The sequence below is a fragment of the Neoarius graeffei genome, chromosome 14 (genome assembly GCF_027579695.1).
Source record: "Neoarius graeffei isolate fNeoGra1 chromosome 14, fNeoGra1.pri, whole genome shotgun sequence".
Classification (NCBI taxonomy): domain Eukaryota; kingdom Metazoa; phylum Chordata; class Actinopteri; order Siluriformes; family Ariidae; genus Neoarius; species Neoarius graeffei.
The window spans coordinates 3,484,292-3,504,660 of record NC_083582.1 but is presented as its reverse complement, the minus strand read 5'-3'; the positions used below and the strand labels follow the sequence as shown (position 1 = coordinate 3,504,660).

The following is a 20,369-nucleotide window of genomic DNA, read 5'->3' as shown; positions in this document are numbered from 1 at the left end:
TGTAACTGTCACACAGAGGCCACGCCTCCTTTACTGTAACTGTCACACAGAGGCCACGCCTCCTTTACTGTAACTGTCACACAGAGGCCACGCCTCCTTTACTGGAACTGAAATGCAAACACTGTTATTAGTTGATGTGAGTCTTCAGGAGACCAGACTAGCTGATGCTCCAGCGGAATGCCCACTGACACAAAGCGGAGTGTTGAAGTGAAGTGTGGCGATGGAGAACGCAATGGAAAAGATACATCTTCAGAAATAACGGAAGGAAAACAAATATCTGTAATAACAATGAAAGCTCGGAGGTAATCAACGCGCACCTGTGACTACTGTTCACTCCTATTGTGCCACGCCCTCCGTTCTGCACACATCCTTGATTACGACGGTTCCGATCAAAACTAGTTCAGATGAAAATATGGGCTGCTTCACTACCAGGCACCAAGGTTCAAAGAATCCTGAACGGAACTGGTTTCAGAACCCATCGCCTGCTGGTGTGAAGGGGAACATTCTGAGTCTCTGAGATGTTTGGAGCAGTGATGGAGTCAGGATCAGGGTTGGGAACAACTTGGTAGAGTTTAGTGCACTCTGGCAACCTGAAGACACAGAAGAACACACACACACACACACACACCCAGGAAGCAGTGAGAATAGGTGTGAAACTCACTATCACAGTGTGTGTTGAGGTCAGTCAGACTGCGATGAGTCCTGAAGCTCCTCTGAAGCTCCTCTGAACTCAGCAGACCTGAGGTGAGGTGAGTCTCTCTCTCTCTCTGAGTTAGCGTTAGCCTGTTAGCTGTGATTTTCTGCTAGATTAAGGTTTTAATTCGTTTTATTTTTCAGTTAAAACAGAAAAATTGGCCCCTCCGCTTTGTGTCAGTGGGCATTCCGCTGGAGCATCAGACAGCCTGGGCTCCTGAACACTCACATCAACTAATAACAGTGTTTTATCGAACTACACTAACTAGCTAACACTATGCTAACACTATGCTAACGCTAAGCTAATGCTAGGCTAACCTTCTCATAGACTGTTAGCTTCATGCAGATGATAATGATAAATAACTGGTTAGAACAAAGAAATAATTAAGTGTCATGGTTTAAAAGGAACAAGATTTAGGTGTAGACCAGCTTCCGGTGGGTTTATAATAATAATAATAATGTTGAGTGCTATTTGTCCCAGTTTAGCAGCTCATCCACTTCCTGTAGAAAACCACAGTAAGCAGAAATGTTTTGTTTTACTTCATTAATTCATGTGAGTTATGCTGCAGGGAAAATACAAACCTGACATTATAAATATTATGTTTATAATAAATATTTAACCAGCTGATTACTATTAGCTTCTTTAACATCAGTTAAATTATGTTTGAGTAAAAAATATTAAAATGATGATAATAGAATTAATATTCATGAGTGACTAACTATCAAGCACTGACAGTAAAATAAAATATTTTTGTAATAAATTAATGAGTTAATAGGTTTAATATTAATAATTATGTCAGGATATATTTATGTATGTATAGGAGATACAGGTTAATATTAACAATCAATACGTATTATTATTATTATTATTATTATTATTATTATTAATAATAAGCCGTTATAATAATTTTCTCCACAGTAAGCCCCGCCCATTCCTCCGTCTCTCTCTCTCTCATTTGGGACTGAAAGGGTTTGTGAATGAGTTCAGTCGATGTTGTTATCAGTCTGAGCAGCAGCACGCTGAGAACGTGATCCATGTGGACGTTGGACAGCTGATCTGTAACAATATGAGATCTAAATGTGCTCTAATGGTTTTATTTTTATCAGAGAGTCATTGAAAAATCCAGCTGAGGTTTCACAGCTGTAATGTAATCATACTCCTCCTCTCCTGACACGACGAGGTGGAAATGTTCGGTTCATGTCTTTTAATATCGTTTAACAGATCTGGACGCTTAAATCAATTAAATGTGACTTTTCTAAAAAATACATTGTGATCAGGGAAAAATCAATATCACACAAACCGAGCTGAGAGACACTTTACTGTGGTTAAACTGGAAGTGTGTGTGAGAAATAATTTATTAAGGACTGAGAGGAAAAGAATCTTTTGAAGAACATTCTCTCTCTTTCCCTCTCTCCTTCTCTCATGCTCTCTCGCTCTCATTCTGTGAACTCAACTGTATCCTGTAACTGTGTTTAAATTAGTTTTTTTATACAGTGTGTTTTTACAGTACACTGTGTGTTTCTGTTGCCGTGTGTGTGAGTGCAGCATAGTGCAGCGTGATGGCGGGGAACGTGCGCTCCTGGACGGTGAAGCACGTGGGCCGCTGGCTGCGTGATGAGGGCTTCAGCGACTACGTGGAGCTGCTGTGTAATAAACACCGCCTGGACGGCACCAGCCTGCTCACGCTGACTGAGTTTGACCTGCGCTCGCCGCCGCTCGAGCTCAAAGTGCTCGGAGACATCAAGAGGCTCATGCTGTGTGTTCGCAAGCTACAGAAACAAAACGCCAACGTGCTGGAGGAGCTCGGCTTCGGCCAGGACACACACTCCCCACAGGGGGGCACTGGTAATAACACACACACACACACACACACACACACACACACACCACAGGGGGGCACTGGTAATAACACACACACACACACCACAGGGGGGCACTGGTAATAACACACACACACACCACAGGGGGGCACTGGTAATAACACACACACACACACACACACACACACACACACACACCACAGGGGGGCACTGGTAATAACACACACACACACCACAGGGGGGCACTGGTAATAACACACACACACACACACACACACACACACCACACCACAGGGGGGCACTGGTAATAACACACACACACACACACACACACCACAGGGGGGCACTGGTAATAACACACACACACACACCACAGGGGGGCACTGGTAATAACACACACACACACACACACACACACACCACAGGGGGGCACTGGTAATAACACACACACACACACCACAGGGGGGCACTGGTAATAACACACACACACACACCACAGGGGGGCACTGGTAATAACACACACACACACACCACAGGGGGGCACTGGTAATAACACACACACACACACCACAGGGGGGCACTGGTAATAACACACACACACACACCACAGGGGGGCACTGGTAATAACACACACACACACACCACAGGGGGGCACTGGTAATAACACACACACACTCCCCACAGGGGGGGCACTGGTAATAACACACACACACACACACACACACACACCACAGGGGGGCACTGGTAATAACACACACTCCCCACAGGGGAGCACTGGTAATAACACACGCACGCACACACACACACCACAGGGGGGCACTGGTAATAACACACACACACACACACACACACACACACACACACACCACAGGGGGGCACTGGTAATAACACACACACACACACACACACCACAGGGGGGCACTGGTAATAACACACACACACACAACACACACATCACAGGGGGGCACTGGTAATAACACACACACACTCCCCACAGGGGGGGCACTGGTAATAACACACACACACTCCCCACAGGGGGGGCACTGGTAATAACACACACACACACACACACACACACCACAGGGGGGCACTGGTAATAACACACACTCCCCACAGGGGGGCACTGGTAATAACACACGCACGCACACACACACAGACACACACACTCCCCACAGGGGGGCACTGGTAGTAACACACACACCACAGGGGGGCACTGGTAATAACACACACACACACACACACACCACAGGGGGGCACTGGTAATAACACACACACACACACACACACACCACAGGGGGGCACTGGTAATAACACACACACACACACACACACACACACACACACACACACCACAGGGGGGCACTGGTAATAACACACACACACACACACACACCACAGGGGGGCACTGGTAATAACACACACACACACACACACACCACAGGGGGGCACTGGTAATAACACACACACACACACACCACAGGGGGGCACTGGTAATAACACACACAACACACACATCACAGGGGGGCACTGGTAATAACACACACACACTCCCCACAGGGGGGGCACTGGTAATAACACACACACACACACCACAGGGGGGCACTGGTAATAACACACACACACACACACCACAGGGGGGCACTGGTAATAACACACACAACACACACATCACAGGGGGGCACTGGTAATAACACACACACACTCCCCACAGGGGGGGCACTGGTAATAACACACACACACACACCACAGGGGGGGCACTGGTAATAACACACACACACACACCACAGGGGGGCACTGGTAATAACACACACACACACACACACACACACACCACAGGGGGGCACTGGTAATAACACACACACACACAACACAGGGGGGCACTGGTAATAACACACACACACTCCCCACAGGGGGGGCACTGGTAATAACACACACACACACACACACACACACACCACAGGGGGGCACTGGTAATAACACACACACACACACACACACACACACCACAGGGGGGCACTGGTAATAACACACACACACACACACACACACACTCCCCACAGGGGAGCACTGGTAATAACACACGCACGCACACACACACAGACACACACACTCCCCACAGGGGGGCACTGGTAGTAACACACACACCACAGGGGGGCACTGGTAATAACACACACACACACACACACACACACACTCCCCACAGGGGGGCACTGGTAATAACACACACTCCCCACAGGGGAGCACTGGTAATAACACACGCACGCACACACACACAGACACACACACTCCCCACAGGGGGGCACTGGTAGTAACACACACACACACAGGATTACTCCAGAAACAAAAAAGGCAAAATAATAAACGAGTGCCTGATGGAAAGACTGAACTCAGCCTAGCTGGACACTCACCTATCTGAACCAGGGAGACTGTCAAAAACCACACACACGCCGGTGATCCACAACCAAAACCCTCTCCTTCGATGGAGATCTCCCGGACGAGCCCCCGCTTGTTACGTTCCCCGCGGCAAATAGGGGATGGGGAAAGCAACAGAGATAAACCAAAAAGACCCCGGGAGGAAAAAGAGGACAAGGAGGCGGACTCAGGGCCAAAACGGAAACCGTTTTTATTCACAAAATATAAAAAAAAACAACTAAAGTCACTGGTCTTCAAACAAAGGAAAAACAAACACAAGAGCCAGGTTTTCTCACCAAAACTACAACAAACGTACCACAACCAAACAGGTCCGGGATTACGCACGCTCCTTTCCCCTTAAAGGAGCAGCACACTCTCTCTAGATGCAGCTCACAACTCTCTCTCCTAACTGTCACCGCCACAGCCCACCGGCTCACACACTCTCTCGAAAGGCGTCTCCCTCTCACTTTTAACTTGGCCCCTCAACGAGGTGAGTGGGAACAGCTGCGTATAAGAGGAAGGGGCATCTACCTGAGAGAGAGAGAGAGAGAGAGAGAAAACACACACGCACCCACACATAACCACACACACGACCCCTGGCACCAGGGTCGTAACGCACACACAGACTCCCCACAGGGGGCGCTGGTAATAACACAACACACCCCACAGGGGGGCGCTGGTAATAACACACAAACACACACACCCCACAGGGGGGCGCTGGTAATAACACACACCACGGGGGGGCGCTGGCAATAACACACACCACGGGGGGGCGCTGGCAATAACACACACCACGGGGGGGCGCTGGCAATAACACACACCACGGGGGGGCGCTGGCAATAACACACACCACGGGGGGGCGCTGGCAATAACACACACCACGGGGGGGCGCTGGCAATAACACACACCACGGGGGGGCGCTGGCAATAACACACACCACGGGGGGGCGCTGGCAATAACACACACCACGGGGGGGCGCTGGCAATAACACACACCACGGGGGGGCGCTGGCAATAACACACACCACGGGGGGGCGCTGGCAATAACACACACCACGGGGGGGCGCTGGCAATAACACACACCACGGGGGGGCGCTGGCAATAACACACACCACGGGGGGGCGCTGGCAATAACACACACCACGGGGGGGCGCTGGCAATAACACACACCACGGGGGGGCGCTGGCAATAACACACACCACGGGGGGGCGCTGGCAATAACACACACCACGGGGGGGCGCTGGCAATAACACACACCACGGGGGGGCGCTGGCAATAACACACACCACGGGGGGGCGCTGGCAATAACACACACCACGGGGGGGCGCTGGCAATAACACACACCACGGGGGGGCGCTGGCAATAACACACACCACGGGGGGGCGCTGGCAATAACACACACCACGGGGGGGCGCTGGCAATAACACACACCACGGGGGGGCGCTGGCAATAACACGCACCACGGGGGGGCGCTGGCAATAACACGCACCACGGGGGGGGCGCTGGCAATAACACGCACCACGGGGGGGGGCGCTGGCAATAACACGCACCACGGGGGGGGCGCTGGCAATAACGCGCACCACGGGGGGGCGCTGGCAATAACGCGCACCACGGGGGGGCGCTGGCAATAACGCGCACCACGGGGGGGCGCTGGCAATAACGCGCACCACGGGGGGGCGCTGGCAATAACGCGCACCACGGGGGGGGCGCTGGCAATAACGCGCACCACGGGGGGGGGCGCTGGCAATAACGCGCACCACGGGGGGGGGCGCTGGCAATAACGCGCACCACGGGGGGGCGCTGGCAATAACGCGCACCACGGGGGGGGCGCTGGCAATAACGCGCACCACGGGGGGGCGCTGGCAATAACGCGCACCACGGGGGGGGCGCTGGCAATAACGCGCACCACGGGGGGGCGCTGGCAATAACGCGCACCACGGGGGGGCGCTGGTAATAACACACACTCTAGTGGTATAAAAATAACTTGGCGTAGATTCAGGCGCTGTCCAACCCCCATGAGGGGCTGAACTGCCTGCAGTGTGTCGGGGGAGGGGCTGAGCTTAGCACAGACGATCAGCCAATCACATTACGAGCTTTACCGTTTGTTCTGATTACTCTGAAACTCTTTGCGTACTGTGTGATATAAGTAGCACTTTATTATAGTTGCAGTGCGCGAGTGGTTACTATGGCAATGTTTCCACTCTGCGTTTAGGGGTGGAGTGGCTGTGTAACGGGGACTCTGTGCGGAACCGGGACAGCGTGAGCGACGTTCTCGGAGGTGAACAGTTCTACAGTAACGGAAAACACAAACAGCAGAATCGGCGTTTGGACCCGGAGTACTGGAAAACAACGCTCAGCTCCGTCTACGTCACACTCGTCTTCGGCTTCACCTCCTTCGTCATGGTGATCGTTCACGAGCGTGTACCTGACATGCGCACCTACCCTCCACTGCCCGACATCTTCCTGGACAGGTGTGTGTGTGTGTGTGTGAGAAACCTCAAATTTTATTTTATTTTTAATATTTCGTATAAACGGCTTCATTACAGCTGGATGATCTGACGATGATATTTATTATTATTTCCCTTCTGTAATATGTAGTGTGTGTGTAAATCTAAAATCACACAAATTAACGTTTTATATTTATTAAAGAACTGTATTTATGATCTTATTTGACATAGAAATCAGTCAGTGTGATTTATTGTGTGTTTCTGCAGTGTACCCAGAATCCCCTGGGCCTTCGCCATGGCTGAGGCGTGTGGAGTCGTCCTGTGTAGCGTCTGGCTACTCGTACTGCTGCTACACAAACACAGGTCTCTCTCTCTCACACACATACAAATATACAGCGCCTCCCATTATTATTGGCACCCCTGCATGTAGTCCTCTGTACATCCCCTTTATCAGTAAAGCAGCCCTGAGTCTCTCCTCTAACATTTTATAAGGTTGGAGATCCAGAGCGGGGCATTGAGCCCATTCCTCTTTACACAATCTCTTCAGATCATCCAGGGTCTCGACCCTCTCTAGTGCTCGCTCCTCTTCAGCTCCGCCCACAGGTTTTCACTGGGGTTCAGCTCAGGGGACTGAGACGTTCAGGGCAGAAGCTCGATTCTGTGATTCTCAGTGAACCATTTTAGTGTTGATTTGGACTTCAGATCATCGTCCTGCTGGAAGATCCAACAACGACCCGGTTTTAGTTTCCTGACAGAGGAGCCGGATTCTAATTTAAAATGTCCTGGTGTTTCATGGAGTCCATGATGCTGTGGACCCTAACAAGGTTTCAGGGCCTTTGGAGGAAAAACAGCCCCAAAACATCACAGAACCTCCTCCATATTTTACCGTTGGGATCAGGTTCTTTTCATTATAGCCGTCCTTCTGTTTACTCCAAACCCACCGCGAGTGTTTATTGACAAAAAAAAGTTCCATTTCTGTTCCATCAGACCAGAGAACACGGTTCCGGTCAAAGTTGTCGTAGCGTTTCACAAACTTGAGGTGCTTATGTTTGTGGTTAACTGACAGAAGAGGCTTTTTCTGGAACCTTCCAAATAATCTGTTGGTATGGAGGTGGAGTCTGATGGGGGTTTGGAGACTCGGAAACCCCAAGATTTTACTTTTTCTTTTAATCCACCAACAGTGATTCTTGGGGATTATTATTTTTTGCCTCTCTTTCCCTCCGCACTGTCCGTGTGGTAAAATAAACTCGGCTCCTCTTCCAGGTGAGTGTGGAACAGTTCCAGTTGGTGTCCACCTTTTTTAATTTTTGCCCTAACAGTAGAAATGGACATTTTCAGGAGAAGAGTTGTTTTTTATCCCCATTCTCTGACTGATGAAGGTCAACACCCTTCTCCCTCACTGGGTTTGTGGGTCTCTTATCTTTCCCATGGTGATGTTGAGGGAATTTGGCCTCTGTGTCGCCTCATATTTGTTCCCCAGTTAATCAGGAACTCATGGATTACAGCATGAAAGTTCCTACACACTCCAATCAACTCACACATGGACAATTTAAATGGAGACACGCTTCAGGTACAGTATGTTCACCATCATTTCCATTTCCAGGGGTGCCAATAATAGTGGCACATGTATTTTTATTGAAAATATATTTGTTGATGAGGGATTTGTTTTTCTGTGAATAAATTTATTTCAATTAAAGGCTGGATTTTCTCATGTTTTCAGTGTGAGACTAAGCGACTTCACCAAAAGGTGGATTTTTTCCCCCTAGCTCTTTTTACTGATCTTTACAAGGGGTGCCAATAATTATTGAGAGCCATGTCGTCAGAATATTTAAAAAAAAAAAAAGATTTAAGATAATTAACTTTGGATTTATTGTAAGGTGATTCAGGCTGTTTTATGATGCTGTTAATTGAAATTATTATAAACACTTTTAATGTTGTATTAATTATAAAATACTGTAATGAAATTAGACATAAATACTGTTAATACTGATTACAGAGGAATAAAAACTGTCCCTGTATCATTCTGACCTTTTTTAAATTGTTTAAATTACAGCCCCGATTCCAAAAAAATTGGGACAAAGTACAAATTGTAAATAAAAACGGAATGCAATGATGTGGAAGTTTCAAAATTCCATATTTTATTCAGAATAGAACATAGATGACATATCAAATGTTTAAACTGAGAAAACGTATCATTTAAAGAGAAAAATTAGGTGATTTTAAATTTCATGACAACAACACATCTCAAAAAAGTTGGGACAAGGCCATGTTTCCCACTGTGAGACATCCCCTTTTCTCTTTACAACAGTCTGTAAACGTCTGGGGACTGAGGAGACAAGTTGCTCAAGTTTAGGGAGAGGAATGTTAACCCATTCTTGTCTAATGTAGGATTCTAGTTGCTCAACTGTCTTAGGTCTTTTTTGTCGTATCTTCCGTTTTATGATGCGCCAAATGTTTTCTATGGGTGAAAGATCTGGACTGCAGGCTGGCCAGTTCAGTACCCGGACCCTTCTTCTACGCAGCCATGATGCTGTAATTGATGCAGTATGTGGTTTGGCATTGTCATGTTGGAAAATGCAAGGTCTTCCCTGAAAGAGACGTCGTCTGGATGGGAGCATATGTTGCTCTAGAACCTGGATATACCTTTCAGCATTGATGGTGTCTTTCCAGATGTGTAAGCTGCCCATGCCACACGCACTAATGGAACCCCATACCATCAGAGATGCAGGCTTCTGAACTGAGCGCTGATAACAACTCGGGTCGTCCTTCTCCTCTTTAGTCCGAATGACACGGTGTCCCTGATTTCCATAAAGAACTTCAAATTTTGATTCGTCTGACCACAGAACAGTTTTCCACTTTGCCACAGTCCATTTTAAATGAGCCTTGGCCCAGAGAAGACGTCTGCGCTTCTGGATCATGTTTAGATACGGATTCTTCTTTGAACTATAGAGTTTTAGCTGGCAACAGCGGATGGCACGGTGAATTGTGTTCACAGATAATGTTCTCTGGAAATATTCCTGAGCCCATTTTGTGATTTCCAATACAGAAGCATGCCTGTATGTGATGCAGTGCCGTCTAAGGGCCCGAAGATCACGGGCACCCAGTATGGTTTTCCGGCCTTGACCCTTACGCACAGAGATTCTTCCAGATTCTCTGAATCTTTTGATGATATTATGCACTGTAGATGATGATATGTTCAAACTCTTTGCAATTTTACACTGTCGAACTCCTTTCTGATATTGCTCCACTATTTGTCGGTGCAGAATTAGGGGGATTGGTGATCCTCTTCCCATCTTTACTTCTGAGAGCTGCTGCCACTCCAAGATGCTCTTTTTATACCCAGTCATGTTAATGACCTATTGCCAATTGACCTAATGAGTTGCAGTTTGGTCCTCCAGCTGTTCCTTTTTTGTACCTTTAACTTTTCCAGCCTCTTATTGCCCCTGTCCCAACTTTTTTGAGATGTGTTGCTGTCATGAAATTTCAAATGAGCCAATATTTGGCATGAAATTTCAAAATGTCTCACCTTCGACATTTGATATGTTGTCTATGTTCTATTGTGAATACAATATCAGTTTTTGAGATTTGTAAATTATTGCATTCCGTTTTTATTTACAATTTGTACTTTGTCCCAACTTTTTTGGAATCGGGGTTGTATTTTTAAGGGCAGCACAGTGGTGCAGTGATTAGCACCGCTGCCTCACAACAAGGAGGTTCTGGGTTTGAGTCCCGTGGCCGACTGGGGTTCTTCCTGTGTGGAGTTTGCATGTTCTCTCCTCGTGTCTGTCTCTAGGTTTTCTCCAGGTGTTCTGGTTTCCTCCCACAGTCCAAAGACATGTGCTTTAGGTCATCTGGTGACTCTAAATCACCCGTTAGATGAATAGATTGGTGATCTGTTCAGGGTAAACCCCGCCGTCTCACCTGATGGCAGCTGGGATTGGCTCCAGCTTCCTCGTGAGCCACAGTGGATAAACGGCACAGAATGAAAATTTTTAATTTTTATTTTATTTCTTATTAAAGTTTATTTTTGTAATGTTAAGTGCCTCATTATAAATAATGTGCTGAGAAATAATTATAAAGGTGTGTGTGTGTGTGTGTGTGTGTGTGTGTAGGTCTATCTTGGTGAGGAGGATGTGTAGTCTGATGGGAACAGTGTTCATGCTGCGCTGTGTCACAATGTTTGTCACCTCACTGTCAGTACCAGGACAACACCTGCAGTGTACCGGCAAGGTAGGCACACACACACACACACACACACACATACTACACCTGTCTGTCTCTCTCTCTCTCTCGGTCTCTGAAGCTGCGGAGAGCGGTGGTGATGTGGAGTGTGTGTGTGTGTGTGTGTGTGTGTGTGTGTGTACAGGTGTATGGTGACGTGTGGGCAAAGCTGCGGAGAGCGGTGGCGATATGGAGTGGGTTCGGGATGACTCTGACTGGAGTTCACACCTGTGGTGATTATATGTTCAGTGGACACACCGTCGTCCTCACCATGCTCAACTTCTTCGTCACTGAGTGTGAGTGTACACACACACACACACACACACACGGTCAGTTTCTGTTTGTGTATATTCCTGTCTGTCTTGTCCAGCAGTTATTTAACTGCAGTAGCTGATTTATACCGTGACTCGTTAGTGACGACACACACCTCTGTTCTGAACATGAAGGGAGGAGAAAATCAGAATATCAGTTCCTCTTTCATCCTTCTGTTTTCATCACGTGGTCACGTCACAGCTCGGAGCAGAGCGGCTAAACGTCCTCTCTCACTCATCTCTGAGCTGCGTTCAGCTGAATAATGCACATATGTGTGCGTGATTTGATAAACACAATCTGATCGGCTCCAGAACCCGGGATGGATCATGTTTTAGACAAATAGAGAGATTTTTTTTCTCCATATGTTTACTGTCTGTGCTGCAGTGTTTTTTCCAGACCTCAGTCAGCGAGCTGTGATGTGTCCAGTAATGGTGTGTGTGTGTGTGTGTGTGTGTGTGTGTGTGTGTGTGTGTGTTCTGTAGACACTCCCCGGAGCTGGAACTTCATCCACACTCTGTCGTGGGTGTTGAATCTTTTCGGGATCTTCTTCATCCTGGCAGCTCACGAGCATTACTCCATCGACGTCTTCATCGCGTTCTACATCACCACGCGTCTCTTCCTGTATTACCACACCCTCGCTAACACGCGTGCCTACCAGCACAGCCGCCGTGCCCGCATCTGGTTCCCCATGTTCTCCTTCTTCGAGTGCAACGTCAACGGCCCCGTCCCTAATGAGTACTGCTGGCCCTTCTCCAGACCCGCCCTGCTCAGGAGACTCATCCGATAGCACACACACACACACACACACACACACACACACACGTGCGCAGTGTGTAAATAGTGATGATGTACATAAGACACTGAAACTGTGTTTACAAGCTCGTCTGCATTCTGTCCCAAACCACACGCCATGTTCACCATGTAGGCTACAGACTCACCACTATCAGTACACTGTGGGCGTGTCTCAAACCACACGCTCTATTTACGACACTATGGGTACACTGTGGGCGTGTCTCAAACCACACACACTATTTACTACACCACTATCAGTACACTGTGGGCGTGTCTCAAACCACATGCTCTATTTACAACACTATGGGTACACTGTGGGCGTGTCTCAAACCACACACACTATTTACTACACCACTATCAGTACACTGTGGGCGTGTCTCAAACCACACGCTCTTTTCACCATATAGTCCATTAAGTCACTCCCCCTGTGGGTTCGTATTCTAAAGCCCGTACTGGTTTAGTTTGTGCTGCATGCCTTTTTTTTTCCAGATTGCTCAGGATTAAAGGTGCAGTAAGAATAATTATGTACAGTGTATAATAATTGCTTAAACTAGAAGAAATATTAAAGCTGCGCTCAGCAGCTCGGCGTGATGACGTCAGTTTTGTGTCCAAAACTTTGAGTTTGTGGTGACAGTTTAACAAAATTCCAAGACCAATCAAAATAATAATAATAATTAAAACATAAATACAGAAAGTAATCCAAAACTATAATGGTCCATGACGAAACGGAGGGGTCACTGCAGCTTTAATCCGTTTCAGGAGGGAGGAGTTTCAGACGCGTCGTTCTTTAATAAGTAAAAATGTATAATTGTTGGAATATTGCTGCGGTACAGGAGGAATAAAGCACTGTGGGACCTGCTGTTTAAGGAAAATCATCAACTGTGGGGTGGAAAAAATAACTCCACTGCATCCGGTCGCGTCACACCACACCGTCTGGGATTATTTTCCTTTATCAGCACGGCACCAAGTGTTTTATTCCTTACTTAATAAATCTACACTCCCTGGCCACTTTAATAGGAACGTGTTGTTGGTTCTAAGATCGCTGTTCTTGGCTGCAGGAGTGGAACCCAGTGTGTTCTTCTTTCTGCTGTTGCATGCTGAGATGCTTTTCTGCTCACCACGGTTGTAAAGAGTGATTATATGAGTTACTATATCCTTCCTGGAAAAAAAGCTCAAACCAATCTGTCCATTTCCCTCTGACCCTCTCTTATCAACAAGGCGTTTGTTTCCACCCACAGAACTGTCGCTCACTCACTCGATGGTGTTTTTTGTTTTCCGCACCATTCTGTGTAAACTCTAGAGACTGTTGTGTGTGAAAACCCCAGGAGGAGATCAGCAGCTTCTGAAATACTCAAACCTCACACTCATCTGGCTCAAACCAACACCCATACCACAGTGAAAGAAAGAAAGAAAGTCACACTTCACTGTGAGATCACAGTTTTCCCATTCGGATGTTTGAACATTGTGAACATTAACTGAAGCTCCTGATTTGTATCTGCGGGATTTGATGTCGAGCGAGCGGCTGATTTAGAGAACTGCACAAAACAGAACAGCAGGAGGATGGATGGGTGTTCTTAATAAAGTGGCCGGTGAGTGTAGAACTAAATATTTCCAAAAGAAAGGTTCAGAAATATTTTTGAGATAAAAGCATTAACACATAATAATAACAGTAACAGTCCTACTTATTTGTTTGAGTTATAAAATGAATCATGTGAATTTACCGTTCTACTGATTTTATTTTTCTGGACTCGGACGCAGCGGTTTACATGTTGAATATTGTACTGATTGCACCTTTAATAGAAGCTGTAACTCGCAGTGAGAGTTCAGCTTCCGCTCTTTAATGTAAATGTGTATAAATAAGAACAAACTTCCTAAAGCAATATGAAACAATGCTTCCTCGACTAGTTTACACTTTCACACTCGGCTGAGGGTCGTTTTTATTGCCATGCGTGTCATTTGTGCAAAAAAAAACCACCACAGCAGTGTTCGTTTTTTCATTTTAAAGTCGCAGAAAGGTTTTTGTTTATTTTTTTTTCTTGGTTACAAAAATACTAAATTCACCTTCGATTGATGATAAAATCGTGACTCGTGAATGATTTTCCTGAGTTCACATCGGCAGAAACTGCCACGTCAGAACACTTCAGCACAAACAGAGCCTCAGAAATAAATCTGACACGATGAGAAACAAACATAGATAGATAGATAGATAGATAGATAGATAGATAGATAGATAGATAGATAGATAGATAGATGAATGCTTTCTTTGCTGATATTTGTAGTTTTAGAGCCGGGACTGTGTTCAACATCTCATTTTCAAGTAGAATTAATTATTATTTTTAATTCTTAAAAATGCAAAATGTATTCAGGCAACATACACAGACCAAAAATGCTCTTTGGTGTTTATTATGAATTTTTCCTTTTTTCTTTCTTTTTTCTTTTTTTTTTAAAGCTGGGTGACCAAATGTATGTAAACTAATAGTATTGCATGTCTTTTTTTTTTTTTTTAATTTATATACATTTTCTCGCTTTGCTGTCATCAAACTTGGGTGAAAATGAAAATTTGCCAAAATGTGGGAAAAAGAGAGGTGAATTTTTGTCTAAATTTTCATCGCAGGTGCCCATAGCGCGCTATTTCATGTTTAAAACGTTATGTGAATACTTATGGTTGTGTTTATTTCATAGAGTTTACTAATGTTTACATCTTGACTAAATATCTCGCTCTCAATATCTTTATTGTTCAAGTTGTTTTCAGGAAGTAATTAATCTCGTCATCATGTCTTGCGATAACGTGCCATCGTCCCCTCACAGTTCTCATTGTTTATAACGAACAGAACGGTTGAGTTTCAGTTCCACAGCACGCCATCTTTCGCAGTGATTCAGCCTGGGTGTCTTTACTTTCGCACCTTTTTCAGTAAAATGGTAGCTTTTTACAATGTGGTTCTGATCCTAGAACTTAATAAGTGATGTGTTTGTAGTAATTAATTTGGTTTCATTCGCCAAATCTTGTTCATCTGACACTTTTGTCCTGCATGAGTCTTTTCTGTGCTTGTAAATATGTACGTAATGATCAAATAATTGTCATAAAAATAAATAAGCAGCCACTGCTAAGTATTAACTAGGGTTTTTTAATAATGATTAAAGAGATCAAGGGTTTCTATGTATTAACAATCTGTATTATTTATAAGGAGTGTTTGTGATCCAGGGATGACGGGACAATCATTTATCCATCGTTTATTTAGAGCTGGTAAAGATGGTCTCCCAGTTTGACCAGCTCCACCTGTGTTTTGTTTCTGGTAGTGATGTTAAGCGTGAAGCTGAATCTCTGAGGGATATGTGGCAAATAAAACAACATACTGTATTCTGAAGCACAACGTCCAGGCTTGCGTCTTCATTCTTAAACACATCATCACTGACGTCTCAAGCTTTTTCATCTTAAACATGATCAGCGACGTCACAAGCTTCGTTCCACACAAGCTTCGGTCAATCGGCCATTTGCAGGAATTGGTCACGTGTCAATTTTCCCCATAGCAACAAGCCTGTGGTGGACAAGCTAACTTGACATTCCTTGACAACCATAAGAGTTTGACTGGCGATGCGAAGCAATCCATTTCTATAATGGTGGTCTTTACCTTTTCTACTGTCTTTTTTGACCCGAATTTTCATGTGTACTTGGAAAAAGTTTATGGTTTTAACTTCTGTCGTAAGTTAAAGCGAATCATTGGCCGTAAAAGAGAGTTTTTTGGATTCAAGCTGGTCGCCGCCGAAAGAAATTCATGTGCAAAATGGCGGATATATCTGTATTTATTTTCAAGAATCTTCACACATTAAGTGAATGATAAAGGTAGAAAAGGAGAAATTATAAGTTATAAACATACCTGAGAAATCTGCCATTTCGCACGTGAATTTCTTTCAGCGGCGACCAACTTGAGTCCAAAAAACTCTCTTTTATGGCCAATGATTCGCTTTAACTTACGACAGAAGTTAAAACCATAAACTTTTTCCAAGTACACATGAAAATTCGGGTCAAAAAAGACAGTAGAAAAGGTAAAGACCACCATTATAGAAATGGATTGCTTCGCATCGCCAGTCAAACTCTTATGGTTGTCAAGGAATGTCAAGTTAGCTTGTCCACCACAGGCTTGTTGCTATGGGGAAAACTGACACGTGACCAATTCCTGCAAATGGCCGATTATGTTGCAGAACACAAACTATTGAACACGTAACATAAATGGCTCCTCTTTAGTTACACAACTGCCCTTTCCCAGTTAATTCAAAGGCTGCACAGTCTACAAGCACTTGCTCCGTCCAACATAACCAGTACAGTCATGTTCATCATCACGCTAAAGGCTAAAGACCACGTGTATTTTTGCCTGTAAGTTTATTCGCATGGATTCTTGTATCAAACTCACCCCGTCAAAATGAACCGCTTTTTACTTGTTTGACCGCCAGGTGTCACTCATGTTCATTTCTAAACGCTCTGAGTCGTGAACTGTTCTTCGACAGACTTGAACATGAAGCTTCGGAAAGCATTTTGCCATCACCAGCTTTTGGCCAAACCTCTGAACAATTTTCTGTTCTTTCAGAGAGTTTTAAAGCATCACACATCCTCCGCTTAATCTGATACACACCTGTCAAAATGGTGTGTTTGTGACCATGAAACAAGCCCCAGTTCTGTACTCCTCCATACCTACTCTACTGATTCTGACAGGCGAATACCGCCTACTGATTTTAGTTCTAAAAACTACTACGTTACAAAATAACCCGTGAACACTGTTGGATTCGCTCTTCTGATCTCACTTCAGCTGTTTTCGGGAGAGAGGATACAAGTATACAGCGTCAAATAGTCATATTAAGTGAAGCCCAGAGCCAATGGAATGGCGCAATAATGATAATGATATTGAATTTAAATTGTATTGGCCTATCGCACTGTTCCATTGGTTCTTGTTATGGTTCTAGCTCGCATTACAACAAATTGTGCAAGTGTTTGTAAAAACTGAACACACTCTGGAGATCACGAACAATGAAAACGCCGGAGAAAGAAAGATTTGTTATGACAAGAAGTTCAAGGCGACTTGGTTGTCCAGCATCAAAGCGTCAAGGTGAGGTGAGAAGCAGCATTTTGGGGAATCCATGCGGAAGCCGTGGCTTAATGGTTAGAGAAGCAGATTCAGGACCATCTGGTTTGAGTCCCTGGACCAGCAGGAATAGCTGAAGTGTCAAGTCAAGTTTATTTGTAAAGCGCTTTTAACAATAAACATTGTTGCAAAGCAGCTTTACAGAATTTTGACGACTTAAAACATGAGCTAATTTTATCCCTAATCTATCCCCAATGATGAAGGCTGTGGCGACGGTGGCAAGGAAAAACTCCCTCAGACGACATGAGGAAGAAACCTCGAGAGGAACCAGACTCAAAAGGGAACCCATCCTCATTTGGGCAACAACAGACAGCATGACTATAACATTAACAGTTTTAACATGAATACAGTTTCGTTGATGTTATAAACTCTTCATTGATGGAAACTTGAGTGCAAAACTGTTCATGACAACTGCAGTCCTAAAGTTAGCAAGTCAACTGTAGTCCTCAGCCATAAAAGCTTTACTGTAATGCTGCTTTTCCACTACAAACGCGGCTGAGTCGGGCTGAGCCGTGCCGTGCTGAGTCGAGCTGAGCGGGGCTGTTGGAGTTGCATTTCGACTACAACCGCGCTGAACCGTGCTGGCTGGAAGTGGGTGGACACATTGGGTGGAGTTAGCGAAAGTGGGTGGACATCACGTGAAGTCGTTAGGCGGCGCAAACAGTGACATCAGTGATCTTTTAAGCGGTAGTCTCATGACCCGGATAGTAAACAATAAACATGGAGGACATGGAGTCGTTAGTGTTGCTGGTCTTGGTGCTGTGGCTTGTTGTCACCAACAACGCCAACAGATACTGGCAAGAGCGTATAGATGAGGCGAGGCACATAAGGCTTCATAATTCTCGTAATTCGTAATTCTTCTTCCGGGTTTACAGATCCCAGTGTGCTCGCAGGGCGTGCGTGGGCATGTGAGGACACTCCTCCTCACCAATCAGTGCACAGGGGAGTGTCTCCTCACGCCCCTAGCCCCACTCGGCTCGGTTTGGCTCGCTTCAGCCCCACTCCAAAACCGTGCGAGTTTTGGGTGCTAAGCAGGGCTGAAGCGAGCTGAGTCGTGCTGCTCTGAGATAGTCGAAACGCGAGCCGTGTCGGGCTGAAGTGAGCTGAAAAAGGGTAGTGGAAAAGGGCCATAAGAGTCCAGAGCGTCTTCCAGGTGTGACTTTCAACTGTCCTCATGGGGCCGTCCTCCACAGGAGCGATGCGATGAGACTCCAACCAGACACAGGGCACCAGGATGGATCAGGCAGGTCCGAGGAGCAGAAGAGGTTCAACTTCTTGATCCCAGGATTGACATGTAATTCAAAGTGCCCTTGAGCAAGGCACCTAACCCCCAACTGCTCTCCAGGTCGCTCTGGATAAGAGCATCTGCTAAACACCATTAATGTAATGTAATTTTGTGAAGTATGTTGATTTCCCGATCAAGTTTCTTCAAATATGGCATTCAGAATGCAAGACGATGCACCATTTCATTTTTTTTCTTCCAAAATTGTCCTGAGGAGCAGGTGTGTGTTACGCAATCTGATCAACCTCTTGTTTTCATTCTGTGGGGGTTGGCAAGTACAGTGGGGCAAAAAAGTATTTAGTCAGCCACCAATTGTGCAAGTTCTCCCACTTAAAAAGATGAGAGAGGCCTGTAATTTTCATCATAGGTACACTTCAACTATGAGAGACAAAATGGGGGGAAAGAATCCAGGAAATCACATTGTAGGATTTTTAATGAATTAATTGGTAAATTCCTCGGTAAAATAAGTATTTGGTCACCTACAAACGAGCAAGATTTCTGGCTCTCACAGACCTGTAACAACTTCTTTAAGAGGCTCCTCTGTCCTCCACTCGTTACCTGTATTAATGGCACCTGTTTGAACTCGTTATCAGTATAAAAGACACCTGTCCACAACCTCAGACAGTCACACTCCAAACTCCACTATGGCCAAGACCAAAGAGCTGTCAAAAGACACCAGAAACAAAATTGTAGACCTGCACCAGGCTGGGAAGACTGAATCTGCAATAGGTAAGCAGCTTGGTGTGAAGAAATCAACTGTGGGAGCAACTGTTAGAAAATGTAAGACATACAAGACCACTGATAATCTCCCTCGATCTGGGGCTCCACGCAAGATCTCACCCCGTGGGGTCAAAATGATCACAAGAACGGTGAGCAAAAATCCCAGAACCACACGGGGGGACCTAGTGAATGACCTGCAGAGAGCTGGGACCAAAGTAACAAAGGCTACCATCAGTAACACACTACGCCGCCAGGGACTCAAATCCTGCAGTGCCAGACGTGTCCCCCTGCTTAAGCCAGTACATGTCCAGGCCCGTCTGAAGTTTGCTAGAGAGCGTTTGGATGATCCAGAAGAGGATTGGGAGAATGTCATATGGTCAGATGAAACCAAAATAGAACTTTTTGGTAAAAACTCAACTTGTCGTGTTTGGAGGAGAAAGAATGCTGAGTTGCATCCAAAGAACACCATACCTACTGTGAAGCATGGGGGTGGAAACATCATGCTTTGGAGCTGTTTTTCTGCAAAGGGACCAGG

The 20,369-nt window shown here is 45.8% G+C and overlaps 1 protein-coding gene across 2 annotated transcripts; it reads left to right on the top strand.

Moving 5' to 3' along the window:
- The first annotated feature begins 184 nt into the window (after positions 1 to 184).
- On the top strand, positions 185 to 16,068 carry samd8 (sterile alpha motif domain containing 8). Of its 2 annotated transcripts, none has more exons than XM_060939144.1 (7): positions 185 to 744; positions 2,240 to 2,539; positions 7,138 to 7,396; positions 7,640 to 7,735; positions 11,485 to 11,602; positions 11,739 to 11,889; positions 12,388 to 16,068. In XM_060939144.1, the coding sequence occupies exons 2-7, from the start codon at positions 2,254 to 2,256 to the stop codon at positions 12,690 to 12,692; spliced, it is 1,215 nt and encodes a 404-aa protein (XP_060795127.1). In that variant the 5' UTR covers positions 185 to 744; positions 2,240 to 2,253; the 3' UTR covers positions 12,693 to 16,068. The 2 variants fall into 2 exon arrangements, with proteins under 2 accessions (XP_060795127.1, XP_060795126.1); XM_060939143.1 differs by having other exon boundaries at positions 186 to 749.
- The last annotated feature ends 4,301 nt before the right edge of the window (positions 16,069 to 20,369 follow it).

Bases quoted from the DNA above. Each gene is read 5' to 3' on its own strand.
- samd8 (XM_060939144.1), top strand. From the start codon at position 2,254: ATGGCGGGGAACGTGCGCTCCTGGACGGTGAAGCACGTGGGCCGCTGG. The intron at 7,736-11,484 runs GTCTCTCTCTCT...GTGTGTGTGTAG, and splicing joins CTGCTGCTACACAAACACAG to GTCTATCTTGGTGAGGAGGA. The intron at 11,890-12,387 runs GTGAGTGTACAC...TGTGTTCTGTAG, and splicing joins CAACTTCTTCGTCACTGAGT to ACACTCCCCGGAGCTGGAAC.